This window comes from Buteo buteo, chromosome Z, assembly GCF_964188355.1.
Source record: "Buteo buteo chromosome Z, bButBut1.hap1.1, whole genome shotgun sequence".
Taxonomy (NCBI): Eukaryota; Metazoa; Chordata; class Aves; order Accipitriformes; family Accipitridae; genus Buteo; species Buteo buteo.
In genome coordinates this window covers 38,980,353-39,008,184 of record NC_134204.1, presented here as the reverse complement: position 1 = coordinate 39,008,184, position 27,832 = coordinate 38,980,353, and the positions used below count along the sequence as shown (strand labels likewise).

The following is a 27,832-nucleotide window of genomic DNA, read 5'->3' as shown; positions in this document are numbered from 1 at the left end:
GCAGGATCTCTTGGTGACGGGAATTACAGGTGGTGCCTACCAGCTGGCTACTCGGACTTCTCCTGCCTGGGCAGCTCCGCCAGCAGCTCTCTATGGGGCCGCTTCCAGCTGCTCGTCTCTAGCGAGGGGCCTCCCTTTTGTGCTGAGCACTGGCTAACGTCCCTCTTGGCAGCCCACCGCTCCACCAAGAAACATCACTTGGACTTGCCAGGCCGCCCTGGTCTCCAGGGGCTCTGCTCGGAGCCCACGGCAAGAAGAGAAGAGGAGAAAACTTGTGCGTCGGGATACGAACGCTGTAATAAGCAAAGGAAAGAGGGGAAAAACCCCAAGGCACGCCACAGCCGTCACTCAACACCTTGCGCAGGCAGGCTGATGCCCAGCCAGTCTCCAAGCAACGGCGACTTTGCAAAGACCAGAGCCCCCGTCTTTATTGCTGAGCACGACGTTACACGGCATGGAATAGCCCTTTGGTCAGCTGGGGTCGCCTGTCCTGGCTCCGTCCCCTCCCAAGCTCTTGCCCACCCCCAGCCTCTTTGCTCGAGGGGACAGAGCGAGAGACAGAGACAGCTCGATGCTCTCTAAGCATCGTTCAGCAGTAGCTGAAACCATGGTGCGTCATCAACGCTCTTTCAGCCACCCATGCGAACCACGGCACCGTACGGGCTGCTAGGAGGAAAGTCAACTCCCGCGCAGGCAGACCCAGTACGGGGGGACGGCCATTAAGGCAGGGTCAGCATGGCTGGGAAAAAACCCTCTGCCTCACACAGAGGCACCGTTCCGCCTCCACCAGCACAAGGGAATGCTTCGTTTCCCTTCTTCTCTGCAGAAGAGAAGACTCAAAGAGCAGAAACACCGCCTGAAGCAGCTGTTGGATGAGGCGAGAGCAAAAACCTCCGCCCACCCTCCGTTTCTGTTTCCCGGGGGCTCTCCAGGAGTGCTGAGCCCTGCCCAGGGGACGCAACGTGCGGCACCCGGCACAGGGCCCAACAAGGCTCGCGGGCTCGGATGCACTGGCTCCCGGGGGAGCTCCCAGGGGAGCCAGTGCTGCCCCCACCCACACCCCAGCACTCCCCGGGCCAGGGGCCGGGCTGGCTGCGGATGGGCTGCGCCAGGAAAACTGCAGGGTCTCTCCCCATCTCCCGCCCCCCCGTGGCCCCGTCTGTGATGTCACAGCCATGACCTCACACCATGCGGGCCCAGGCCTCTGTGAGATCAGGGCCTTGCTCAGCCACGTGGCACTCCAGGCCACGACTGCCTGGCTGGAAGCAGCTCACCCTGTCCTGGTGGCTGTGTGCCTGTGGCAGGAGCGCTTCTGCCAGGGATCGGTTTGGAGCTTTTGCCTGAGCGGCCGTGCCCTGGGCAGGCAAAACTCCTGGGGCTGAAGGAGAGGCTGTAAGATTGCTGGAGAGCTTGCTTTCTCCCCAACATGAAGCGGAGAAGGGCTCCCCGGAAATCACAAGCGGCACCGAGAGCCCTGTCAGACAGGAGAGCTGGCAGCGACTCGGAGGATGAGTACGTGTATGGGGGATTTGTTCCCCCTGGGGGCCTCATCTGGGGGGTAGCACAGGCAGAGCCTAATGCGGGGCTGGCGGGGGACGCGGCGGGGAAGCTGACAAGGACTATGTGCAGAGCGGCAGCCGTGGGTCTTGGGAAACTCGCTGAAAGCCCCTCCGACCCCCTGGGGTGAACCCCTGCAGTGCTGCTGCTGGCGCCGGCCGGCTGGGGGTCCTGGCCGGGGGGCTCGGGGCATCCCTGCTGCTCTCCTGCACCAGCCGTCTCTGGGGGCTGCTGCCGCAGGCACTCTGCAGGTGCGTCTGGGCAGCCTCTGGCAGAGCCGTGGGAGAGCTCAGCCCTCTCCTCGCCACGTCTCTGCTGGGGAGAGCAGCCACAGGGTGTTTCGGGGAGGGCTCTGGCCCTTGAGCGGCAGGGGCCTCGGGAAGAGGTGGGGGGCTTTGGAGGAGGGCGGCCTGCACCCTCTCCCCGAACAACACGGGGCCGCTGGGATGCCCGCCCAAGGGCAGGCTGGTGCAGCAGGGCCCGGTGGGCAGAGGAGGAGAGGGTGGAAGCGGCTCTGCCGCCTTGCTGCAGCTTCCCTTTCCCGCCACGGCCGGGCCGTCTCCTGGGAGCCTTCCCAAGGCCTGTCTTCTGGCCACGAGCTCTGCGCGGGCAGCTCCCGCCAGCATCGCGTCGCGTCGCATCGCATGGCATCTGTCTTTTTCCTTCCCCAGGTTCACTCATTCTCAGGCGGCCCAGGTCATGACCCAGCAAGGGCCTGCATGCTGCAGGGACAGCGCTCGAGAGAGTGAGAGTAAGTTCAATGCTGCTTTGCTCTGCAAAGTCCTCTGGGATGCGCCCACAGAGCTCCTCTGCACCAGAGCTGGAGGAGATGGTGCCGGCACAGGAGGGGGGACTGCAGGCTGCCCTGCTCTGGGCAGGACTCTGCCCGGCAAGTTTTTGCCGGGAGCTTGAATCAAAAGGGGAGGGCGAGCGCTCGCAGGCTGCTAGCACCTGACCACAGGGCAGACAGCTTCCTCGGGAAAGACGCCTGAGAGCCTCCTGTTCCCTCCTGCCCGCCCCAGGGACACCGGGGGCTGGGGTCAAACGAGCCAGCGAGGGGTGAGGAGAAGAGGCTGCCTGCCACCCCATGTTTGGGGCCGGGCCTGACAGCCCTGCAGAGCCAGCGTCATCCTGCTCTGAGGAAAGCCTGGGGCCGTCTCAGCTACGTCACCACGACCGAGCTGGCTACCATGTCCACGTCTTTGGGGGTTCCTCTAGCAACCATGGGGTACACCCGTACGGTGGGAGCCCAGAGGCCAGAGCCTCGTGCCGCCCTACTTCCCCGGACGAGCCGTCGGTGCCGTGCCTGCAAGGGGATCCTGCCCAGCCCTCAGTCCTTTCCTCCCAGGGTGCACCCAGCTGCCCCCTCGCCAGGGCAAATCCCTGGCCCTGCCCTTGCTGCTGCCCTGGAGAGGGAGTGCGTGGGACCAGCGCCCGCCTCCCCGCAGGGTCTGACCTGTGTCCCAACGGGTGTCCTCAGGAAGGGTCCTCAGGGTTTTCTCCGGCTTCTTTCCCAGGCTTGGTCTCGGCCGTTTCCGGCCGTCTGGCGCTGGCGCTGGTGTCCCTTCAGGCATACCTCAGCACCTTCGTCTCCACTGTGTGAGTACAGCACGTGTCCGACGTGGACACGGAGCGGGGTGCCGGCCGGTGGGTCAGGGGGAGGCTGGCGGTGCTCCGGACCGGGGGAGCGCGGCTCCTGCTGGCAGCAGGTCAGGTGCTGCCCGCGCTGGGGCAGCTGCTTGGAGAGCAACGAGAGCAGAATCCCTTGGCAGCCCCACTCGGCGTGCGCGTCAGCGGCCGAAACCTCGGGCCGCCACGGAGGTAACGTGGGCGCAGCGGAGCGCTCAGGGTCAGGGCCGAGCCTCTGCAGCAGAAGGCTTTGCCGCGGCCTTGACCAGCCTCTGGTGGCTGGGGGAAAGGGGGTGGACCCGTGGGGGGGGTGGAAGAAGAGCAGTAAGTGCCTGCTGCTCCGCCTAGTGCTGTGGAAACACCCCAAAACAAGAGGTGTTTCATCTCAAGCGCAACCAGGTCTGCCGCCTTAGCGAAAGGGAAGGCGAGCGCACAGCAGAGACCGCCCGAGAGCGGCTTTCCCTGGCCAGGTCTGCTTACTGCCCTGGGTCATTTTAACTGTGTGTCTGAGGGCGATCTCGGAGCGCGCTTTTTGGCAAGCTCTGCCTGCCGTGTTGAAGGGTGCAGACAGAAACCGTGCTCCTCTGGAAGGGGGCTGGCCTGTCAGCTTTCTGTCAGCAGCTGACCTCCAGAATTGGCGCTTCTCAGCTTGCAAGTGAAAACGCCTCCCTCCAGGGAGGGGTCTGCCCCAGCCCCTGAGCACTGGTAACGCCAGGACTCCCTCTTTTTCAGGAAGAAGATCACCCAGAAGAGGAGCGGGCTCTTTATGATCCTGTGCCTCATCTTCGTAGCCGCTCTCGGTGAGTGTTCACCGGCTGCTCACGGTAGCACGGAGGTGCGGGATGCAAGCTTCGGTGGGAGGGAGGGAGCGGTGCTGGAACGCCCGTGGGGACCTTCCAGCCTCCCACTCCTGCAGCTCAGGGAGCTCCGTCCACGCTGGAGGAAGCGGAACCGGTGACAGGCAGGGCCAGAGCTGGGCATTGCTTGGGAAGCGGAGCCCAGCTGAAGGGAGGCTCCTTGGTGGTGCCGTGCAGGGCGGGGATGGAGAGGTGTCTCTCTCGCAGCCTGTGGAGCCAGGTGTTGGTGCTCACGGCAGCAGGGAGCGAACCTCTCGGCAAACCTCTTGCCTCCCTGGTGTGGGAGGAGGCAGCGGGACTACGGGGGTCGTTAGAAGCGCTCGTAAAGTAACTCTCTCTCTCGGTGATGTGAATTACAGCTGGGGCCTACTGCGGGACCTCGCTGCCCGTGAGGGTGCTGTGGGCAAAGAAGGTGCCACAGGTGAGTGACTGTTGCTGCGGGACAGGAAAGTCCCACAGAGGAGCCCTGCTGACGGTGGTTTGGTAAATGGCCGAATCCTCCGTCTCCAGGCTGCGACCCAAAGAAGCGGCAGCAGCTTCTGCTGGGCCTTGCTAGAGCCACCGGCTCTGGGGAGCCCCGGCCGCTCTGGGACTCAAGCGGAGAGCCTTTCCCTTTCAGGTGCTGCTGGAGCAGCCTGTGGGCCAGCTGAAGGCCATGTGGTAAGAGCCCCCTCCCGGCCCACAGCTTATTTGGTGGGGTAGCAGGAGCCGGCCTTGTGCTGTTTGCACTCCCGTGCCTAGTGCCCAGGCCTCGTGCCTTTCTCTCTCTTCACCTTTTGCTGAAGCTGGAGCTGAAGGGAAGCACTCGCAAAGCAGGGAAAGGGAAAGGAAAGGGGGCTCGAGCACCCGTGCCTCTGCTCGTCTCCGGGCTTGCAGGCTCTGGGAGGGGCTGAGCAGCTCCCTGACAAGATCTGCTTTCCCGGCATTCTGCAGGAACGCGGTTGCTCTGCTGAACGAACAACAGCAGGAGGTGCAAGAGCTGAGGAAGGAGATGGCGTGCCTGGTTGCACAGATGAGCCGTGTGAAGAAGGTGATCCTGCGCTTTGGGCAAGAGGGCTGGGACAAGCAGGGCCCCGCACAGGGTGCTTTCCTGGGGCTGCTAGCGGGGTTCTCCTGCTCACTCCACACACCCCACACACCCCCCTTACCGGGGGCTGGTGGTTGAGCTTCTCCGCTACAAAGCCCCTTCCTCTGGCCAAGTTTAACTGCGCCACGTCCGGCAGGGGAGGACTGCCGAAATCCTTCTCCCAGTGCGCTGGGGCCTCTGGTAGTTCTGGCCTGGCCTCAGAGAGCAGTGAGACACAAACGCCCTCCCAGGAGCATCTGGCCCTGGCAGGGCTGAGCCCGTCTCCAGGCTGAGATGGGCAGCGTGGAGGTGGAGACGAGGCTGCGGGGCCCAGACCCACGCCCGCACTGTGGCCGTGGAGGCGAACGCTCTTGCCGAGCCCTCGCTCTTCTCATCAGAAGGCTTTGAGCCTGGCAGCTGTTTGGACCAGGCTTGTCCTGTGCTTTCTGACACGGGCTCCTTCCGTTGCTCTGGGCCGCGCAGGACTCCGTGGTCACGCCGAACGGCCTGCTGATGTGGTCATCCTCCGTGTTCATTTCTGCCGTTCCCAGGAACTTGAGGACATGAGAATGGCAATGTCCGCGATGCCTTTGGAAGAGAACGTCCAGATGTCTGCCTGGGCTCTGAAAAGCACAGGTATGGATGCGGACAGGCAGGTCTTGTTGCGCTGGGCTCCTGCTTGGCAGGCCCCAGAGGAGGCCGAGCTGCAGACTCTGCTCTCTGAGGCCGGGGGAGGGGAGATGGAGCCACAGGGCCCGACCGCGTGCCTGTGGCGGAGCGGGTCGCTTCGGCTCAGCCTCGGGCCCCACGCAGGTGCCCCTGCCAGCACTTCGCCCTCTCCGCTGAGCTTTCCTGGGGACTGCAAGCGAGGGGTCGGGTCGTCCTTTGCCCTCCATGCAGCAGGGCCTCAGCTCGGGCCCCCTGCCCTCAGTCTCCCAGGCCCCGCAGGCCTTCTCTTTGTGCAGCCGTGAGAGAGACTGGGCTGTCACTGGGCACGGGGATCCCCTCCTTGCCTGCGTCACCTCCCAAGGGCACGGGGCTGGGCACGGGACTGGCAGGCAGCCGTAGAAATACCCTACAGCCACTGGGCCCTCCGAGCCTGGGGCCTCTGAGAGTCAGCTGCTCTCTTCTCCCTTCAGGGGTCACCATCGACCTGCAGGCATCACCCAGGAGCTACGCGTGGCCCTGCAGCGTGTTCTGGTTCCTTTGTGATCTGAACCGTCCGAGTACTTTTGCGCAGGTATGGTAGCAGAAATCATCAGTGCTGGTTTTGTTCCCCCTGGTAAGGATGAGGGCAAGCCCCAGGGCGTCTCCCCTCAGGCCAGTGGTGTTGCTGAAGCCCGTGGCCCTGGTCAGGTGCCAGACACCTGGGGCCTCGCACGGGGCTCGGCTCGCTAGAAACCAGCAGCTTCCCCCAGGAGCTGGGCTGAGCTGAGCTGAGCTGCGTCCTGCCTACCGTCCCTGGCCACCGCTGGGTGAAGGAGCTTCTCTGGTCGGGGCGATCGGGATGAGGGGACCGAGTGCACCCTCAGCAAGCTTGCAGACGACACCAAGTTGGGCGGGAGGGTTGGTCTGCTTGAGGGTAGGAAGGCTCCACAGAGGGATCTGGACAGGCTGGATCGATGGGCCGAGGCCAATCGTACGAGACTCAGCAAGGCTCAGTGCCGCTTCCTGGACTTGGCTCCAACAGCATCCCGGCTTGTATCAGCAATAGTGTGGCCAGCAGGACTAGGGAAGTGCTCATCCCTTTGTACTCGGCACTGGTGAGGCCGCACCTTGAATGCCGTGTTCAGTTTCGGGCCCCTCGCTACCAGAAAGACGCTGGGGTGCCGGAGCGCATCCAAAGCAGAGCAACGAAGCTGGCGAAGGGTCTAGAGAACAAGTCCTGTGAGGAGCAGCCGAAAGGACTGGGGTTGTGTAGCCTGCGGAGGAGGAGGCTGAGGGGAGACCTTATTGCTCTCTACAGCTACCTGAAAGGAGGTTGTAGCGACGTGGGTGTCGGTCTCTTCTCCCAAGGAACAAGCGATAGGACGAGAGGAAACGGCTCAGGGGAGGTTTAGACTGGCCAGTAGGAAAAATGTCTTCACCGAAAGGGTTGTCAGGCATCGGAAGAGGCTGCCCAGGGAAGTGGTGGAGCGACCATCCCTGGAGATGTTCAAAAGACGTGTAGACGTGGCACTTAGGGACACGGGTTGTCGGCGGACTTGGCAGTGCTAGCTTTACGGTTGGACTCGATGATCTTAAGGGTCTTCTCCAACCTAAATGATTCTACGATTCTGTCATTCTCCTTCGCGGCGCCAGTTGGCTCCCCCGGCTCCGTTAGATGGGGCGAGGCGGGGGTAGGGGAAGATGCAGAGCTGCTGGGCAAAGAGCGAGCCTTCTTCACAGGCCTGACTCAGCTGCGGGGTATCAGATGTTTCATGATGGATATTCTCCTCTCCCGGGGAATTCAGTGAGCCCTCTCTCCCTGGCCGGGAAGACGTCCGGGCACGTCTGTCCATGTCCCAACACGCCACTCATTTCGAGCACAAATACAGCCCGCAGGCGCCGTGCCACCGGTGCTTCTGGCCGCACTGGTAGCAGCGCGGGCCATGTCGCGCCCTCACCAACCGTTGCCGTTGCCCTCTGCTTTCAGATGGACGATTCCTCGGGATACTGCTGGCCTTTCCAAGCGTCACGGAGCCAGCTGGTCATTAGGTTGCCCGCACGAGTCCAACCAACCGTGATCACTGTGCAGCACCCCTTGAAGGAGTCCTCTGCGCTCGGGGACATCAGCAGCGCCCCCCGACATTTCACCGTCTCTGTAAGTCTCTGCCGGGCACTTGGGGCTGGGACCGAGTGCTGGGGAAAAGCCGTACGGGGGACTTGCTAGTCTCTGCGCATCTGCTGAGCGTCAGGTGCTGGTCTGTCCCGAGCACTGCTGTGCCCTGAGGGGACATTTCAGGGGAGGTGCAGGGTGGTGTCATCCCATCTTAAGACCTGCTCAGTGTGTTTGGGCCCAACAGCTCAGCTCCACTGCATGCTGCGCCAGACTGCGCTGGAGCCGCAGGAGAGGGGGCGGGGCGGGGGCCCAGGTCCGGCATGCGTGTTTTCTCACGGCTGGCTTGGGCCTTACCGTGCTTTCTCTCCCAGGGAGCGGATGAGGAAGGAGAAGAGGAAGCTCTGCTCGGGACGTTCAGCTACGACATAGAGAAAAAGCCGACCCAGACCTTCCCTCTGCAGGTACGGGAGGTGTGTGTGGGCAAGAGGCCAGGGCAGAAACGCGGGTTTGCCAGCAAGCCAGTGGCAGAAGGAGCGTGGACGGTCCTTGCCGGGGCAGGGGCCCAACCCTGGCCGAGAGAGACGTGGCAGGCTTTGGAGGGCTGAGCAGCACCCGGCAAGGGCAGCAAAAGTAGAGCGAGATGCGGGTTGGCCCCGTGGCTGTGCGGGTGCCCGGAGCTCCCTGCCTGTGCCTGCTGCTCCTGGCAGAGCCAGCCGCGGCCTTGCCAACCCACGTGTGCTGCGCGCTGCCCTGGAAGGCGAGTGTCGGGTGGCAACAGCCAACAGGCAGCACCATGGGGATGCCCCACACCCAGTTGCAGGGTGGCCGGCATCCCTGGGCCTGGGCTTTGCTGGGGAGGCAGGTGGAGGAGCTGCTGGGTGCTGCCGCATGCCATGCGCCGGAGCGCTCCTTGGCCACTCTGCCAGCACAGAGGCCGCAGCGAAAGGAGGGGGTGGCGGGACAGGGCCCGAGCCCGAGCTGGGTAGGCGGTGGCAGGGAGGACACCCAACGCCTTGCCCCAGCAGCAGGACTTCCCCCAGGTTCCATTCCCCCCCGGGCCAGAAAGCCTCCGGTTTGTACAGCGGCCCACCCCGCTCTCTGAGGTGGGGCTTTTGCTCTGCAGAGGACAGGGGTCCTGGGTGGGAGAAGGGAAGGAGAGAGAAGCTGTCCCCTCGGCCAGGGCGGGAGCTGCGCCTCCCGGAGCAAGGGCCAGGCTGGCAGAGGGAGACGCGCGGGGCCTCCTGCCGCTCCTTACGCTCCAGGAGTGATGTGTCTTTTTGCCCTGTTTTCTTTGCAGAATGAGCTTCCCAGAGCCTTTCAGTCTATCAGGCTTGTCGTACACAGCACCTGGGGAAAGTCACGCTACACCTGCATTTCTCGAGTGCAGGTTCATGGGAAGATAATGGGAATATAATGGGAAGGAACACCATCGGCCGGGCACGAGACGACCTTCTACTGTAAAAATGAATAAAACGAGAAAAAAATCCCCGGAGCAGAGGACTGTGGCTGTTAGTCTGGAGGAGAGCGATGTCCTTCCACGGGCCCTCTCAAAGGCCACACGGGGTCTAGACATAGCGGGGAACCTGGGCGGGCCTGAGAGGTGTGCGGAGACCTGGGCGAGGGGGGTGTCCATGAGGAATTCCGTGCACAACCAGGGAGAAGCTTCTCTGATTGTTTGGGAGGCACACCAAGCTGCTCGGCTTGGCACGGTGGGCTGGTTTTGCCCATTGCCGAGGCGGCTGGATCTGGCTGTCACCGGCTCAGGGCAGTGCCCGCCAGGCATCTGATCCGTGCGCACTGTTGCGGCAGCCCCACGTAGGACCCTCCGCCGAGGAGCAGCCAGCCCTCTGGGGGGATCCTAGCTCAGCCCTCCCCGCTCCCTCCGCCATGCCCGTGGTGCCTCCCCAGGCACAGCCCTCTGGCCTGCCAGTGACATGGCACCCCTGATGCTCCGGCCTAGCCACGGGGGCCTTGTGGAAGGGCACAGGCATGCGAAGGGCTGCGCAACGTGCGATGGGCTGGGAGCAGCCACCAGGGGAGTGCACGTGCCTGGGCACGGGGCACCGGTGCCTCACGGGAGCTGGAAGCAACCAGGGAAGCCAGGACAGGAGGGCTCTGGAGGTGCCCGGGGTCCCCCGGGGCCCCCAGGGGTGGTGGGGGTCCCAGCTAGGGGCAGCTGGGAAACCTCTGGGAGCCTCTGGGAACCTGTGGGATCCAGAGAAGGAAGTAGGGGCCAGGACAGCCACGGGGGGCTGGTGGCAACACGGGGGCACCTGGCAGGCACGAGGGCTGTTGGGTGGTGCTGGTGGAATCACGCAAGGGACAAAGTGCCTTGGCACAGGTGGCACAGCTCCCCCTGATGGCCTGTGGACCCAGACACGTAGGGATGGGGGGCAGCCAGCGCCAGACCTGTCCATCGCTTGAGAAGTAGAGCCCAGCTGAAGTGGGGCTTGTCAGGGGCACTGTGCAGGGGGGGCGGGTGGAGGAGTCTTCCCCCAGCCCGTGGAGCCCGGTGTTGGTGCTCACCGCAGAAGGGAGGGGAAATGGGGAGTAGCTGTGGGGCCCTGAGCACCATGGCAGGATCTCTTGGTGACGGGAATTACAGGTGGTGCCTACCAGCTGGCTACTCGGACTTCTCCTGCCTGGGCAGCTCCGCCAGCAGCTCTCTATGGGGCCGCTTCCAGCTGCTCGTCTCTAGCGAGGGGCCTCCCTTTTGTGCTGAGCACTGGCTAACGTCCCTCTTGGCAGCCCACCGCTCCACCAAGAAACATCACTTGGACTTGCCAGGCCGCCCTGGTCTCCAGGGGCTCTGCTCGGAGCCCACGGCAAGAAGAGAAGAGGAGAAAACTTGTGTGTCGGGATACGAACGCTGTAATAAGCAAAGGAAAGAGGGGAAAAACCCCAAGGCACGCCACAGCCGTCACTCAACACCTTGCGCAGGCAGGCTGATGCCCAGCCAGTCTCCAAGCAACGGCGACTTTGCAAAGACCAGAGCCCCCGTCTTTATTGCTGAGCACGACGTTACACGGCATGGAATAGCCCTTTGGTCAGCTGGGGTCGCCTGTCCTGGCTCCGTCCCCTCCCAAGCTCTTGCCCACCCCCAGCCTCTTTGCTCGAGGGGACAGAGCGAGAGACAGAGACAGCTCGATGCTCTCTAAGCATCGTTCAGCAGTAGCTGAAACCATGGTGCGTCATCAACGCTCTTTCAGCCACCCATGCGAACCACGGCACCGTACGGGCTGCTAGGAGGAAAGTCAACTCCCGCGCAGGCAGACCCAGTACGGGGGGACGGCCATTAAGGCAGGGTCAGCATGGCTGGGAAAAAACCCTCTGCCTTACACAGAGGCACCGTTCCGCCTCCACCAGCACAAGGGAATGCTTCGTTTCCCTTCTTCTCTGCAGAAGAGAAGACTCAAAGAGCAGAAACACCGCCTGAAGCAGCTGTTGGATGAGGCGAGAGCAAAAACCTCCGCCCACCCTCCGTTTCTGTTTCCCGGGGGCTCTCCAGGAGTGCTGAGCCCTGCCCAGGGGACGCAACGTGCGGCACCCGGCACAGGGCCCAACAAGGCTCGCGGGCTCGGATGCACTGGCTCCCGGGGGAGCTCCCAGGGGAGCCAGTGCTGCCCCCACCCACACCCCAGCACTCCCCGGGCCAGGGGCCGGGCTGGCTGCGGATGGGCTGCGCCAGGAAAACTGCAGGGTCTCTCCCCATCTCCCGCCCCCCCGTGGCCCCGTCTGTGATGTCACAGCCATGACCTCACACCATGCGGGCCCAGGCCTCTGTGAGATCAGGGCCTTGCTCAGCCACGTGGCACTCCAGGCCACGACTGCCTGGCTGGAAGCAGCTCACCCTGTCCTGGTGGCTGTGTGCCTGTGGCAGGAGCGCTTCTGCCAGGGATCGGTTTGGAGCTTTTGCCTGAGCGGCCGTGCCCTGGGCAGGCAAAACTCCTGGGGCTGAAGGAGAGGCTGTAAGATTGCTGGAGAGCTTGCTTTCTCCCCAACATGAAGCGGAGAAGGGCTCCCCGGAAATCACAAGCGGCACCGAGAGCCCTGTCAGACAGGAGAGCTGGCAGCGACTCGGAGGATGAGTACGTGTATGGGGGATTTGTTCCCCCTGGGGGCCTCATCTGGGGGGTAGCACAGGCAGAGCCTAATGCGGGGCTGGCGGGGGACGCGGCGGGGAAGCTGACAAGGACTATGTGCAGAGCGGCAGCCGTGGGTCTTGGGAAACTCGCTGAAAGCCCCTCCGACCCCCTGGGGTGAACCCCTGCAGTGCTGCTGCTGGCGCCGGCCGGCTGGGGGTCCTGGCCGGGGGGCTCGGGGCATCCCTGCTGCTCTCCTGCACCAGCCGTCTCTGGGGGCTGCTGCCGCAGGCACTCTGCAGGTGCATCTGGGCAGCCTCTGGCAGAGCCGTGGGAGAGCTCAGCCCTCTCCTCGCCACGTCTCTGCTGGGGAGAGCAGCCACAGGGTGTTTCGGGGAGGGCTCTGGCCCTTGAGCGGCAGGGGCCTCGGGAAGAGGTGGGGGGCTTTGGAGGAGGGCGGCCTGCACCCTCTCCCCGAACAACACGGGGCCGCTGGGATGCCCGCCCAAGGGCAGGCTGGTGCAGCAGGGCCCGGTGGGCAGAGGAGGAGAGGGTGGAAGCGGCTCTGCCGCCTTGCTGCAGCTTCCCTTTCCCGCCACGGCCGGGCCGTCTCCTGGGAGCCTTCCCAAGGCCTGTCTTCTGGCCACGAGCTCTGCGCGGGCAGCTCCCGCCAGCATCGCGTCGCATCGCATGGCATCTGTCTTTTTCCTTCCCCAGGTTCACTCATTCTCAGGCGGCCCAGGTCATGACCCAGCAAGGGCCTGCATGCTGCAGGGACAGCGCTCGAGAGAGTGAGAGTAAGTTCAATGCTGCTTTGCTCTGCAAAGTCCTCTGGGATGCGCCCACAGAGCTCCTCTGCACCAGAGCTGGAGGAGATGGTGCCGGCACAGGAGGGGGGACTGCAGGCTGCCCTGCTCTGGGCAGGACTCTGCCCGGCAAGTTTTTGCCGGGAGCTTGAATCAAAAGGGGAGGGCGAGCGCTCGCAGGCTGCTAGCACCTGACCACAGGGCAGACAGCTTCCTCGGGAAAGACGCCTGAGAGCCTCCTGTTCCCTCCTGCCCGCCCCAGGGACACCGGGGGCTGGGGTCAAACGAGCCAGCGAGGGGTGAGGAGAAGAGGCTGCCTGCCACCCCATGTTTGGGGCCGGGCCTGACAGCCCTGCAGAGCCAGCGTCATCCTGCTCTGAGGAAAGCCTGGGGCCGTCTCAGCTACGTCACCACGACCGAGCTGGCTACCATGTCCACGTCTTTGGGGGTTCCTCTAGCAACCATGGGGTACACCCGTACGGTGGGAGCCCAGAGGCCAGAGCCTCGTGCCGCCCTACTTCCCCGGACGAGCCGTCGGTGCCGTGCCTGCAAGGGGATCCTGCCCAGCCCTCAGTCCTTTCCTCCCAGGGTGCACCCAGCTGCCCCCTCGCCAGGGCAAATCCCTGGCCCTGCCCTTGCTGCTGCCCTGGAGAGGGAGTGCGTGGGACCAGCGCCCGCCTCCCCGCAGGGTCTGACCTGTGTCCCAACGGGTGTCCTCAGGAAGGGTCCTCAGGGTTTTCTCCGGCTTCTTTCCCAGGCTTGGTCTCGGCCGTTTCCGGCCGTCTGGCGCTGGCGCTGGTGTCCCTTCAGGCATACCTCAGCACCTTCGTCTCCACTGTGTGAGTACAGCACGTGTCCGACGTGGACACCGAGCGGGGTGCCGGCCGGTGGGTCAGGGGGAGGCTGGCGGTGCTCCGGACCGGGGGAGCGCGGCTCCTGCTGGCAGCAGGTCAGGTGCTGCCCGCGCTGGGGCAGCTGCTTGGAGAGCAACGAGAGCAGAATCCCTTGGCAGCCCCACTCGGCGTGCGCGTCAGCGGCCGAAACCTCGGGCCGCCACGGAGGTAACGTGGGCGCAGCGGAGCGCTCAGGGTCAGGGCCGAGCCTCTGCAGCAGAAGGCTTTGCCGCGGCCTTGACCAGCCTCTGGTGGCTGGGGGAAAGGGGGTGGACCCGTGGGGGCGGTGGAAGAAGAGCAGTAAGTGCCTGCTGCTCCGCCTAGTGCTGTGGAAACACCCCAAAACAAGAGGTGTTTCATCTCAAGCGCAACCAGGTCTGCCGCCTTAGCGAAAGGGAAGGCGAGCGCACAGCAGAGACCGCCCGAGAGCGGCTTTCCCTGGCCAGGTCTGCTTACTGCCCTGGGTCATTTTAACTGTGTGTCTGAGGGCGATCTCGGAGCGCGCTTTTTGGCAAGCTCTGCCTGCCGTGTTGAAGGGTGCAGACAGAAACCGTGCTCCTCTGGAAGGGGGCTGGCCTGTCAGCTTTCTGTCAGCAGCTGACCTCCAGAATTGGCGCTTCTCAGCTTGCAAGTGAAAACGCCTCCCTCCAGGGAGGGGTCTGCCCCAGCCCCTGAGCACTGGTAACGCCAGGACTCCCTCTTTTTCAGGAAGAAGATCACCCAGAAGAGGAGCGGGCTCTTTATGATCCTGTGCCTCATCTTCGTAGCCGCTCTCGGTGAGTGTTCACCGGCTGCTCACGGTAGCACGGAGGTGCGGGATGCAAGCTTCGGTGGGAGGGAGGGAGCGGTGCTGGAACGCCCGTGGGGACCTTCCAGCCTCCCACTCCTGCAGCTCAGGGAGCTCCGTCCACGCTGGAGGAAGCGGAACCGGTGACAGGCAGGGCCAGAGCTGGGCATTGCTTGGGAAGCGGAGCCCAGCTGAAGGGAGGCTCCTTGGTGGTGCCGTGCAGGGCGGGGATGGAGAGGTGTCTCTCTCGCAGCCTGTGGAGCCAGGTGTTGGTGCTCACGGCAGCAGGGAGCGAACCTCTCGGCAAACCTCTTGCCTCCCTGGTGTGGGAGGAGGCAGCGGGACTACGGGGGTCGTTAGAAGCGCTCGTAAAGTAACTCTCTCTCTCGGTGATGTGAATTACAGCTGGGGCCTACTGCGGGACCTCGCTGCCCGTGAGGGTGCTGTGGGCAAAGAAGGTGCCACAGGTGAGTGACTGTTGCTGCGGGACAGGAAAGTCCCACAGAGGAGCCCTGCTGACGGTGGTTTGGTAAATGGCCGAATCCTCCGTCTCCAGGCTGCGACCCAAAGAAGCGGCAGCAGCTTCTGCTGGGCCTTGCTAGAGCCACCGGCTCTGGGGAGCCCCGGCCGCTCTGGGACTCAAGCGGAGAGCCTTTCCCTTTCAGGTGCTGCTGGAGCAGCCTGTGGGCCAGCTGAAGGCCATGTGGTAAGAGCCCCCTCCCGGCCCACAGCTTATTTGGTGGGGTAGCAGGAGCCGGCCTTGTGCTGTTTGCACTCCCGTGCCTAGTGCCCAGGCCTCGTGCCTTTCTCTCTCTTCACCTTTTGCTGAAGCTGGAGCTGAAGGGAAGCACTCGCAAAGCAGGGAAAGGGAAAGGAAAGGGGGCTCGAGCACCCGTGCCTCTGCTCGTCTCCGGGCTTGCAGGCTCTGGGAGGGGCTGAGCAGCTCCCTGACAAGATCTGCTTTCCCGGCATTCTGCAGGAACGCGGTTGCTCTGCTGAACGAACAACAGCAGGAGGTGCAAGAGCTGAGGAAGGAGATGGCGTGCCTGGTTGCACAGATGAGCCGTGTGAAGAAGGTGATCCTGCGCTTTGGGCAAGAGGGCTGGGACAAGCAGGGCCCCGCACAGGGTGCTTTCCTGGGGCTGCTAGCGGGGTTCTCCTGCTCACTCCACACACCCCACACACCCCCCTTACCGGGGGCTGGTGGTTGAGCTTCTCCGCTACAAAGCCCCTTCCTCTGGCCAAGTTTAACTGCGCCACGTCCGGCAGGGGAGGACTGCCGAAATCCTTCTCCCAGTGCGCTGGGGCCTCTGGTAGTTCTGGCCTGGCCTCAGAGAGCAGTGAGACACAAACGCCCTCCCAGGAGCATCTGGCCCTGGCAGGGCTGAGCCCGTCTCCAGGCTGAGATGGGCAGCGTGGAGGTGGAGACGAGGCTGCGGGGCCCAGACCCACGCCCGCACTGTGGCCGTGGAGGCGAACGCTCTTGCCGAGCCCTCGCTCTTCTCATCAGAAGGCTTTGAGCCTGGCAGCTGTTTGGACCAGGCTTGTCCTGTGCTTTCTGACACGGGCTCCTTCCGTTGCTCTGGGCCGCGCAGGACTCCGTGGTCACGCCGAACGGCCTGCTGATGTGGTCATCCTCCGTGTTCATTTCTGCCGTTCCCAGGAACTTGAGGACATGAGAATGGCAATGTCCGCGATGCCTTTGGAAGAGAACGTCCAGATGTCTGCCTGGGCTCTGAAAAGCACAGGTATGGATGCGGACAGGCAGGTCTTGTTGCGCTGGGCTCCTGCTTGGCAGGCCCCAGAGGAGGCCGAGCTGCAGACTCTGCTCTCTGAGGCCGGGGGAGGGGAGATGGAGCCACAGGGCCCGACCGCGTGCCTGTGGCGGAGCGGGTCGCTTCGGCTCAGCCTCGGGCCCCACGCAGGTGCCCCTGCCAGCACTTCGCCCTCTCCGCTGAGCTTTCCTGGGGACTGCAAGCGAGGGGTCGGGTCGTCCTTTGCCCTCCATGCAGCAGGGCCTCAGCTCGGGCCCCCTGCCCTCAGTCTCCCAGGCCCCGCAGGCCTTCTCTTTGTGCAGCCGTGAGAGAGACTGGGCTGTCACTGGGCACGGGGATCCCCTCCTTGCCTGCGTCACCTCCCAAGGGCACGGGGCTGGGCACGGGACTGGCAGGCAGCCGTAGAAATACCCTACAGCCACTGGGCCCTCCGAGCCTGGGGCCTCTGAGAGTCAGCTGCTCTCTTCTCCCTTCAGGGGTCACCATCGACCTGCAGGCATCACCCAGGAGCTACGCGTGGCCCTGCAGCGTGTTCTGGTTCCTTTGTGATCTGAACCGTCCGAGTACTTTTGCGCAGGTATGGTAGCAGAAATCATCAGTGCTGGTTTTGTTCCCCCTGGTAAGGATGAGGGCAAGCCCCAGGGCGTCTCCCCTCAGGCCAGTGGTGTTGCTGAAGCCCGTGGCCCTGGTCAGGTGCCAGACACCTGGGGCCTCGCACGGGGCTCGGCTCGCTAGAAACCAGCAGCTTCCCCCAGGAGCTGGGCTGAGCTGAGCTGAGCTGCGTCCTGCCTACCGTCCCTGGCCACCGCTGGGTGAAGGAGCTTCTCTGGTCGGGGCGATCGGGATGAGGGGACCGAGTGCACCCTCAGCAAGCTTGCAGACGACACCAAGTTGGGCGGGAGGGTTGGTCTGCTTGAGGGTAGGAAGGCTCCACAGAGGGATCTGGACAGGCTGGATCGATGGGCCGAGGCCAATCGTACGAGACTCAGCAAGGCTCAGTGCCGCTTCCTGGACTTGGCTCCAACAGCATCCCGGCTTGTATCAGCAATAGTGTGGCCAGCAGGACTAGGGAAGTGCTCATCCCTTTGTACTCGGCACTGGTGAGGCCGCACCTTGAATGCCGTGTTCAGTTTCGGGCCCCTCGCTACCAGAAAGACGCTGGGGTGCCGGAGCGCATCCAAAGCAGAGCAACGAAGCTGGCGAAGGGTCTAGAGAACAAGTCCTGTGAGGAGCAGCCGAAAGGACTGGGGTTGTGTAGCCTGCGGAGGAGGAGGCTGAGGGGAGACCTTATTGCTCTCTACAGCTACCTGAAAGGAGGTTGTAGCGACGTGGGTGTCGGTCTCTTCTCCCAAGGAACAAGCGATAGGACGAGAGGAAACGGCTCAGGGGAGGTTTAGACTGGCCAGTAGGAAAAATGTCTTCACCGAAAGGGTTGTCAGGCATCGGAAGAGGCTGCCCAGGGAAGTGGTGGAGCGACCATCCCTGGAGATGTTCAAAAGACGTGTAGACGTGGCACTTAGGGACACGGGTTGTCGGCGGACTTGGCAGTGCTAGCTTTACGGTTGGACTCGATGATCTTAAGGGTCTTCTCCAACCTAAATGATTCTACGATTCTGTCATTCTCCTTCGCGGCGCCAGTTGGCTCCCCCGGCTCCGTTAGATGGGGCGAGGCGGGGGTAGGGGAAGATGCAGAGCTGCTGGGCAAAGAGCGAGCCTTCTTCACAGGCCTGACTCAGCTGCGGGGTATCAGATGTTTCATGATGGATATTCTCCTCTCCCGGGGAATTCAGTGAGCCCTCTCTCCCTGGCCGGGAAGACGTCCGGGCACGTCTGTCCATGTCCCAACACGCCACTCATTTCGAGCACAAATACAGCCCGCAGGCGCCGTGCCACCGGTGCTTCTGGCCGCACTGGTAGCAGCGCGGGCCATGTCGCGCCCTCACCAACCGTTGCCGTTGCCCTCTGCTTTCAGATGGACGATTCCTCGGGATACTGCTGGCCTTTCCAAGCGTCACGGAGCCAGCTGGTCATTAGGTTGCCCGCACGAGTCCAACCAACCGCGATCACTGTGCAGCACCCCTTGAAGGAGTCCTCTGCGCTCGGGGACATCAGCAGCGCCCCCCGACATTTCACCGTCTCTGTAAGTCTCTGCCGGGCACTTGGGGCTGGGACCGAGTGCTGGGGAAAAGCCGTACGGGGGACTTGCTAGTCTCTGCGCATCTGCTGAGCGTCAGGTGCTGGTCTGTCCCGAGCACTGCTGTGCCCTGAGGGGACATTTCAGGGGAGGTGCAGGGTGGTGTCATCCCATCTTAAGACCTGCTCAGTGTGTTTGGGCCCAACAGCTCAGCTCCACTGCATGCTGCGCCAGACTGCGCTGGAGCCGCAGGAGAGGGGGCGGGGCGGGGGCCCAGGTCCGGCATGCGTGTTTTCTCACGGCTGGCTTGGGCCTTACCGTGCTTTCTCTCCCAGGGAGCGGATGAGGAAGGAGAAGAGGAAGCTCTGCTCGGGACGTTCAGCTACGACATAGAGAAAAAGCCGACCCAGACCTTCCCTCTGCAGGTACGGGAGGTGTGTGTGGGCAAGAGGCCAGGGCAGAAACGCGGGTTTGCCAGCAAGCCAGTGGCAGAAGGAGCGTGGACGGTCCTTGCCGGGGCAGGGGCCCAACCCTGGCCGAGAGAGACGTGGCAGGCTTTGGAGGGCTGAGCAGCACCCGGCAAGGGCAGCAAAAGTAGAGCGAGATGCGGGTTGGCCCCGTGGCTGTGCGGGTGCCCGGAGCTCCCTGCCTGTGCCTGCTGCTCCTGGCAGAGCCAGCCGCGGCCTTGCCAACCCACGTGTGCTGCGCGCTGCCCTGGAAGGCGAGTGTCGGGTGGCAACAGCCAACAGGCAGCACCATGGGGATGCCCCACACCCAGTTGCAGGGTGGCCGGCATCCCTGGGCCTGGGCTTTGCTGGGGAGGCAGGTGGAGGAGCTGCTGGGTGCTGCCGCATGCCATGCGCCGGAGCGCTCCTTGGCCACTCTGCCAGCACAGAGGCCGCAGCGAAAGGAGGGGGTGGCGGGACAGGGCCCGAGCCCGAGCTGGGTAGGCGGTGGCAGGGAGGACACCCAACGCCTTGCCCCAGCAGCAGGACTTCCCCCAGGTTCCATTCCCCCCCGGGCCAGAAAGCCTCCGGTTTGTACAGCGGCCCACCCCGCTCTCTGAGGTGGGGCTTTTGCTCTGCAGAGGACAGGGGTCCTGGGTGGGAGAAGGGAAGGAGAGAGAAGCTGTCCCCTCGGCCAGGGCGGGAGCTGCGCCTCCCGGAGCAAGGGCCAGGCTGGCAGAGGGAGACGCGCGGGGCCTCCCGCCGCTCCTTACGCTCCAGGAGTGATGTGTCTTTTTGCCCTGTTTTCTTTGCAGAATGAGCTTCCCAGAGCCTTTCAGTCTATCAGGCTTGTCGTACACAGCACCTGGGGAAAGTCACGCTACACCTGCATTTCTCGAGTGCAGGTTCATGGGAAGATAATGGGAATATAATGGGAAGGAACACCATCGGCCGGGCACGAGACGACCTTCTACTGTAAAAATGAATAAAACGAGAAAAAATCCCCGGAGCAGAGGACTGTGGCTGTTAGTCTGGAGGAGAGCGATGTCCTTCCACGGGCCCTCTCAAAGGCCACACGGGGTCTAGACATAGCGGGGAACCTGGGCGGGCCTGAGAGGTGTGCGGAGACCTGGGCGAGGGGGGTGTCCATGAGGAATTCCGTGCACAACCAGGGAGAAGCTTCTCTGATTGTTTGGGAGGCACACCAAGCTGCTCGGCTTGGCACGGTGGGCTGGTTTTGCCCATTGCCGAGGCGGCTGGATCTGGCTGTCACCGGCTCAGGGCAGTGCCCGCCAGGCATCTGATCCGTGCGCACTGTTGCGGCAGCCCCACGTAGGACCCTCCGCCGAGGAGCAGCCAGCCCTCTGGGGGGATCCTAGCTCAGCCCTCCCCGCTCCCTCCGCCATGCCCGTGGTGCCTCCCCAGGCACAGCCCTCTGGCCTGCCAGTGACATGGCACCCCTGATGCTCCGGCCTAGCCACGGGGGCCTTGTGGAAGGGCACAGGCATGCGAAGGGCTGCGCAACGTGCGATGGGCTGGGAGCAGCCACCAGGGGAGTGCACGTGCCTGGGCACGGGGCACCGGTGCCTCACGGGAGCTGGAAGCAACCAGGGAAGCCAGGACAGGAGGGCTCTGGAGGTGCCCGGGGTCCCCCGGGGCCCCCAGGGGTGGTGGGGGTCCCAGCTAGGGGCAGCTGGGAAACCTCTGGGAGCCTCTGGGAACCTGTGGGATCCAGAGAAGGAAGTAGGGGCCAGGACAGCCACGGGGGGCTGGTGGCAACACGGGGGCACCTGGCAGGCACGAGGGCTGTTGGGTGGTGCTGGTGGAATCACGCAAGGGACAAAGTGCCTTGGCACAGGTGGCACAGCTCCCCCTGATGGCCTGTGGACCCAGACACGTAGGGATGGGGGGCAGCCAGCGCCAGACCTGTCCATCGCTTGAGAAGTAGAGCCCAGCTGAAGTGGGGCTTGTCAGGGGCACTGTGCAGGGGGGGCGGGTGGAGGAGTCTTCCCCCAGCCCGTTGTGATAAATGTGGGGCAAAGATTGTTTATCAAAGCTAAGAATGAGTAATTGGGAAATACGTTTTGTTACTGAAACCAGTTAATTTTAATTCATCTTTATATTGTAACAATTAACCGTTAATTAAACCCTCGGGTTAAGCAATAAGGATGTACTAACGATTTTACTGATATGTGTGGGGGTGTACTGATTATTGTGAGGAATGTGAAGAAAATGTTCCTGACGCTTGAAACAAAGATAGGTCAAACAGGAATTGTGCCTGCGAAAAGAACAAGATAAAGATTGAGAAAGGGGGATACGAGCAATTTCCCGACACTTGAAACAAAGATAGGTCAAACAAGAACTGTGCCTGCGAAAAGAACAAGATAAAGATTGAGAAAGAAGATATGAGAAACTGAAGAATGCGCACGTTGCGGGAAGATTGCAAGCACCAACCAGGAGCTCAAGTTCTGTGATATGTATGAGATAATTAAAAACCTAAGGACTAAAACTATAAAAACAAGGGGTGTGAATGTGCTAGTTACGGCAGTCGGCGGAGCGCAGACTCCCCTGCCGTCCAGCGCTGTTCTTTGCTCCTATCCTACTTGCTACAATTAATAAATTTTAATTGGATTATAGTCCGTTGTGGTCTCAATTTATAACAATTCTGGTGCCGTGACTCGGATGAGGAACGGTGGGCTTTGGTCCTCCGGGGAGGCGCCCCGCGATACTCCGCGGCCCCGCGACCAACAGCTTACTTCAACCTTACCGACGAACCTAAATTCTAGGATAGAGAGCAAAGGGAGAACCGGTAAAATCCCATAAAAATTCTGTGCACGGGAGTCCGGACGAAGACGCAGGGACGCGTGAGTATATTGCGAATTTGTTCGCGGGTTAGCCGTTCGGGCGGGATTGGGTTTCCTGGAATATAACGAGTGAGAGGTTCGACATACTGAACCAAGCGAGTGTGGACCCTTAAGTACTGCGTTTCCCAACTCCCGCGAGGGACTGGGCCAGGAACAAGGGGAGCGACTGAGTGTGTGTTTGTGGATATTCCAGAAGATGGGGGTGAAGGGCAGCAAGCCTTCGACTCCCATGGGAAGGGTACCCACAGTACCTAAGAATACCCCTCTGGCATATCTCTTAGACAATTGGAGATATCTCCCTGGAACTCTAGGAAAAGATAAGCAGAAAATGATAAAATATTGTACTAAGATATGGGGAGGGAAGAAGATTTCTAAAGAAATCTTTTGGCCGGTCTACGGGTCAAAAGAAGATTGGGTAAGACAGCAGCTAAACCTCTGGGTCAATAATAAAAGACCCAGGTCATAGAACTCATATGCAAGACTTGCGAACTATAGTAATCCAGGGGATTAGAGAAGCAGTACCCCGTGGTCAAAACATCAATAAGGCATTTAATGAAATGCAAAAGGAGGATGAAAGTCCAACCGAGTGGTTGGAACGCTTAAGGAAAGCACTTCAATTATATTCTGGGGTAAATCCAGATGATCCTGTTGGACAGGCACTTCTTAAAACTCAGTTTGTGGCAAAATCATGGGAGGATATTAGAAAGAAACTTGAAAAATTAGAAGACTGGCAAAATAAGGGATTGGATAAATTATTAAGGGAGACTCAGAAAGTTTATGTAAGGCGGGAAGAAGAAAGTAGTAAACGGCAAGTAAGAATGATGGTAGCAGCAGTAAGAGAAGGTCGCAGGGATCGAGGTGGGGGATATAGGTTTTCTGGAGCAAGACAGGAAAATGGGACAATGAAAGAGGGAACAAAGACGGTGTTTTTATTGTAACAAGATGGGACATTTGAAAAAGAATTGTAGAGAAAGGATTAGGGATGAGGGAATATCAAAAATGGAATAGGAAAGTCAGGGGCTCTACATTTTGGGGGACCGGAGTCATCATGAGCCCTTGATAAAATTAAAAATAAGTCCCCATAAACAAGAGTTCACCTTTTTTAGTAGACACTGGAGCTGAAAAATCAACTATTAGACAAATACCTGAGGGATGTAAGGTTTCCCCTGAAAAAGTACAAGTAATTGGGGTAAAAAAGGGGAACCCTTTAAAGTAAATAAAATCAAAAATGTGATATTTAAAACAGAAAATAAATTTGGAACGGGTGAACTCTTGCTCGTCCCTGAAGCAGAATTTAATCTGCTAGGACGAGATTTAATTGTTGAATTGCAATTGGAAATTAAAGTAAAAAATCAAGAGCTAATGGTGTCTACTTATCCTTTAACCGTAAATGATCAAGAACAAATTGATCCAGATGTGTGGTATTCTCCGAACACAATAAGTAAACTGGAAATACCACCAATTAAAATTCAAATTTCCGAACCCCACATACCCGTGAGGGTGAGGCAATATCCTATATCTCTAGAAGGACGGAAAGGATTAAAACCAGAGATCGATCGATTACTAGCACAAGGGATTTTGAAACCCTGTATGTCACCTTTTAATACTCCCATCTTGCCTATAAAAAAAAGGCAAATGGAAAATATCGGCTTGTGCATGATTTAAGAGAAATAAATAAAAGAACAATTACACGGTTTCCAGTGGTAGCTAATCCTTATACGTTGCTAAGTAAATTGGGCCCCCATAACTCATGGTATAGTGTAATTGATTTAAAAGATGCGTTTTGGGCCTGTCCCTTAGCTGAAGAGAGTCGTGATTATTTTGCATTTGAATGGGAGGACATAGAAACAGGTCGCAAGATAATATAGCTAAGACAGTCACGGTAGCTTGTGAGACCTGTCAAAAGGTTAACCGAAACAACATGAGACAAAAACCTCTTGGAGGACGTTCCCCAGCATATAGACCCTTTTCACACATACAAGTGGATTTTACTGAACTACCCAGGATAGGGCGTTATAAATATTTATTAGTAATGGTGGATCATTTAACACATTATGTTGAGGCTTTTCCTACTTCCAAAGCAACTGCTAACCAAGTCACTAAAGTATTGCTTGAACATATTATACCTCGATATGGGGTACCTGATGTAATCGACTCAGACAGAGGAACACACTTTGTGTCAAAAATTGTTAAAGATCTAACAGAAAGCTTGGGTATTAAGTGGGAATACCATACACCATGGCATCCACAAAGTTCAGGAAAAGTTGAAAGGATGAAGGGAGAAATCAAAACTATTTTGACCAAATTAATGATAGAAACCAAATTATCATGGATTAAATGCCTACCCATGGCACTATTAATCCTCAGGACTAGACCCCGGGCAGATGTAGGAATATCAGCATTTGAAATGGTGTATGGTATGTCCTATAGAATTGAAAGTCCGCAGACGAATGTTTTAATTCGAGATTGTGTAATTAATGAATATGTTTCGCAATTAGCAGAACATCGGAACAAGCTTTGGGAACAAGGACTGATTGTGCAACGACCCCCGTTGGACTTAAAAATTCATAATTTTAAACCTGGGGACTGGATACTGGTTAAAACGTGAAAAGAGAAAACCCTAAAACCTAATTGGGAAGGACCTTATCTTGTTACAGAAACTGCCGTTCGGACTGCTGAACGTGGATAGACTCATGCTAGTCGCATTAAAGGTCCAGTAACCCGACCCCACTGGAAAATAATCAGTACTCCAGGTGACACCAAGATAATCATGAAAAAAAATAAACCATGATAGAAACTCTGTTTGATCATTATGAAGCATTACCTTTTAGTGTAAAAAGTGTTATAGTTTTTGTTGTTGCTTTTCAATTTGTCTCTTATTGTGTATTATATTTAGAAGTTTACAAAGTGTACCAAGGGAGTTTGTTAAGCCTATGCAGCCCCATAACATAGAATATAAAAGACATACGGATGAAAGTAGGGTGCGTATCTTTAATGTTCGAATTAAGGGTAATGATCCAAACTGTAATTGCTTTCCATTTGCTTGTTTCAGGTACAAAGTTTGTCGAGAAAATTGATGGAAGCACTGTGAGTATGGTTATCCTCCGATAGGAGTTTGTATACAGTGCTGGAAAACTCAAAGAAATTTTACCAATCAGAAACTAAGACAATTGGTAGCAGAACAAAAAAGATTCTTTACGAATCCCGGGAATGGTGGGAGATTTTTTACTAAAGGCATAAATCCCCAATATTATTGTTACCATTCCAACAAACCAGTCCCCTTTATGGCTGAAATTTCAGCTATAAAGTGTAGAAAGTAAATACTAACCGTGTCTTGCTTTGCCCCATTTGTTAAAGCCGCAAAGTGGGAGGCCTATATAAATAGGTAGGAGACCCGAAGCAGCTATTCTCCTGAAGAATTCCCTTGCTGCCGAGAAGATAGTACACCCCGTGACTCGAAGCAACCGGGTCGACGGGCGAGGCAGAGGAGGAACAAACAGTGGAGAAAAGAACCAGAACAATGGGACCCAAGAACAATCGTGACTGAACTTCCCCAGGACTGGTAGGAGTATTCCAAAAACAATACAACCAAAGTATTCTCTGCTCCTCGGTATACTTCTGTTAATGAAATCAGCAAATGGAAATCCCCCTGAGCCCGGCAACTGGCCATAAGAAAAAGCCCAAAAGAAACACACCGAAATAATGGGGGGAATTTATTGTGATTGTGGGACAAAGTGTAATAACTGTAGGAAAAGAATTGCGTATAAATATGAAGATGAAGATACGCTTTAATAAACAATTGGATTATAAAAAAAAAAAAAGGGGGGGATTGTGATAAATGTGGGGCAAAGATTGTTTATCAAAGCTAAGAATGAGTAATTGGGAAATACGTTTTGTTACTGAAACCAGTTAATTTTAATTCATCTTTATATTGTAACAATTAACCGTTAATTAAACCCTCGGGTTAAGCAATAAGGATGTACTAACGATTTTACTGATATGTGTGGGGGTGTACTGATTATTGTGAGGAATGTGAAGAAAATGTTCCTGACGCTTGAAACAAAGATAGGTCAAACAGGAATTGTGCCTGCGAAAAGAACAAGATAAAGATTGAGAAAGGGGGATACGAGCAATTTCCCGACACTTGAAACAAAGATAGGTCAAACAAGAACTGTGCCTGCGAAAAGAACAAGATAAAGATTGAGAAAGAAGATATGAGAAACTGAAGAATGCGCACGTTGCGGGAAGATTGCAAGCACCAACCAGGAGCTCAAGTTCTGTAATATGTATGAGATAATTAAAAACCTAAGGACTAAAACTATAAAAACAAGGGGTGTGAATGTGCTAGTTACGGCAGTCGGCGGAGCGCAGACTCCCCTGCCGTCCAGCGCTGTTCTTTGCTCCTATCCTACTTGCTACAATTAATAAATTTTAATTGGATTATAGTCCGTTGTGGTCTCAATTTATAACACCGTGGAGCCCGGTGTTGGTGCTCACTGCAGAAGGGAGGGGAAATGGGGAGTAGCTGTGGGGCCCTGAGCACCATGGCAGGATCTCTTGGTGGCGGGAATTACAGGTGGTGCCTACCAGCTGGCTACTCGGACTTCTCCTGCCTGGGCAGCTCCGCCAGCAGCTCTCTATGGGGCCGCTTCCAGCTGCTCGTCTCTAGCGAGGGGCCTCCCTTTTGTGCTGAGCACTGGCTAACGTCCCTCTTGGCAGCCCACCGCTCCACCAAGAAACATCACTTGGACTTGCCAGGCCGCCCTGGTCTCCAGGGGCTCTGCTCGGAGCCCACGGCAAGAAGAGAAGAGGAGAAAACTTGTGCGTCGGGATACGAACACTGTAATAAGCAAAGGAAAGAGGGGAAAAACCCCAAGGCACGCCACAGCCGTCACTCAACACCTTGCGCAGGCAGGCTGATGCCCAGCCAGTCTCCAAGCAATGGCGACTTTGCAAAGACCAGAGCCCCCGTCTTTATCGCTGAGCACGATGTTACACGGCATGGAATAGCCCTTTGGTCAGCTGGGGTCGCCTGTCCTGGCTCCGTCCCCTCCCAAGCTCTTGCCCACCCCCAGCCTCTTTGCTCGAGGGGACAGAGCGAGAGACAGAGACAGCTCGATGCTCTCTAAGCATCGTTCAGCAGTAGCTGAAACCATGGTGCGTCATCAACGCTCTTTCAGCCACCCATGCGAACCACGGCACCGTACGGGCTGCTAGGAGGAAAGTCAACTCCCGCGCAGGCAGACCCAGTACGGGGGGACGGCCATTAAGGCAGGGTCAGCATGGCTGGGAAAAAACCCTCTGCCTTACACAGAGGCACCGTTCCGCCTCCACCAGCACAAGGGAATGCTTCGTTTCCCTTCTTCTCTGCAGAAGAGAAGACTCAAAGAGCAGAAACACCGCCTGAAGCAGCTGTTGGATGAGGCGAGAGCAAAAACCTCCGCCCACCCTCCGTTTCTGTTTCCCGGGGGCTCTCCAGGAGTGCTGAGCCCTGCCCAGGGGACGCAACATGCGGCACCCGGCACAGGGCCCAACAAGGCTCGCGGGCTCGGATGCACTGGCTCCCGGGGGAGCTCCCAGGGGAGCCAGTGCTGCCCCCACCCACACCCCAGCACTCCCCGGGCCAGGGGCCGGGCTGGCTGCGGATGGGCTGCGCCAGGAAAACTGCAGGGTCTCTCCCCATCTCCCGCCCCCCCGTGGCCCCGTCTGTGATGTCACAGCCATGACCTCACACCATGCGGGCCCAGGCCTCTGTGAGATCAGGGCCTTGCTCAGCCACGTGGCACTCCAGGCCACGACTGCCTGGCTGGAAGCAGCTCACCCTGTCCTGGTGGCTGTGTGCCTGTGGCAGGAGCGCTTCTGCCAGGGATCGGTTTGGAGCTTTTGCCTGAGCGGCCGTGCCCTGGGCAGGCAAAACTCCTGGGGCTGAAGGAGAGGCTGTAAGATTGCTGGAGAGCTTGCTTTCTCCCCAACATGAAGCGGAGAAGGGCTCCCCGGAAATCACAAGCGGCACCGAGAGCCCTGTCAGACAGGAGAGCTGGCAGCGACTCGGAGGATGAGTACGTGTATGGGGGATTTGTTCCCCCTGGGGGCCTCATCTGGGGGGTAGCACAGGCAGAGCCTAATGCGGGGCTGGCGGGGGACGCGGCGGGGAAGCTGACAAGGACTATGTGCA

General features: G+C 59.2%; 1 protein-coding gene and 1 long non-coding RNA gene across 2 annotated transcripts; both read left to right on the top strand.

The window, feature by feature from the left end:
* Nucleotides 1-13,221: 13,221 nt before the first annotated feature.
* On the top strand, nt 13,222-19,802 carry LOC142027129 (sperm-associated antigen 4 protein-like). The gene is made up of 10 exons (XM_075020813.1): nt 13,222-13,239; nt 13,479-13,597; nt 14,360-14,427; nt 14,844-14,905; nt 15,104-15,144; nt 15,418-15,514; nt 16,102-16,186; nt 16,690-16,790; nt 18,186-18,772; nt 19,609-19,802. The coding sequence occupies exons 1-9, from the start codon at nt 13,222-13,224 to the stop codon at nt 18,420-18,422; spliced, it is 828 nt and encodes a 275-aa protein (XP_074876914.1). The 3' UTR covers nt 18,423-18,772; nt 19,609-19,802.
* An 887-nt stretch (nt 19,803-20,689) lies between these two features.
* Nucleotides 20,690-26,102, top strand: LOC142026888 (uncharacterized). Its single transcript, XR_012648943.1, has 2 exons — nt 20,690-21,657; nt 24,156-26,102. It is a non-coding gene; the product is annotated as an uncharacterized LOC142026888 (long non-coding RNA).
* Nucleotides 26,103-27,832: the final 1,730 nt, after the last annotated feature.

Excerpts from the sequence above, each read along its gene's own strand:
- LOC142027129 (XM_075020813.1), top strand. Across the intron at positions 14,906-15,103 it reads GGGCAAAGAAGGTGCCACAG|GTGCTGCTGGAGCAGCCTGT; the intron begins GTGAGTGACTGT and ends TTTCCCTTTCAG. Across the intron at positions 16,187-16,689 it reads CTGGGCTCTGAAAAGCACAG|GGGTCACCATCGACCTGCAG; the intron begins GTATGGATGCGG and ends TTCTCCCTTCAG.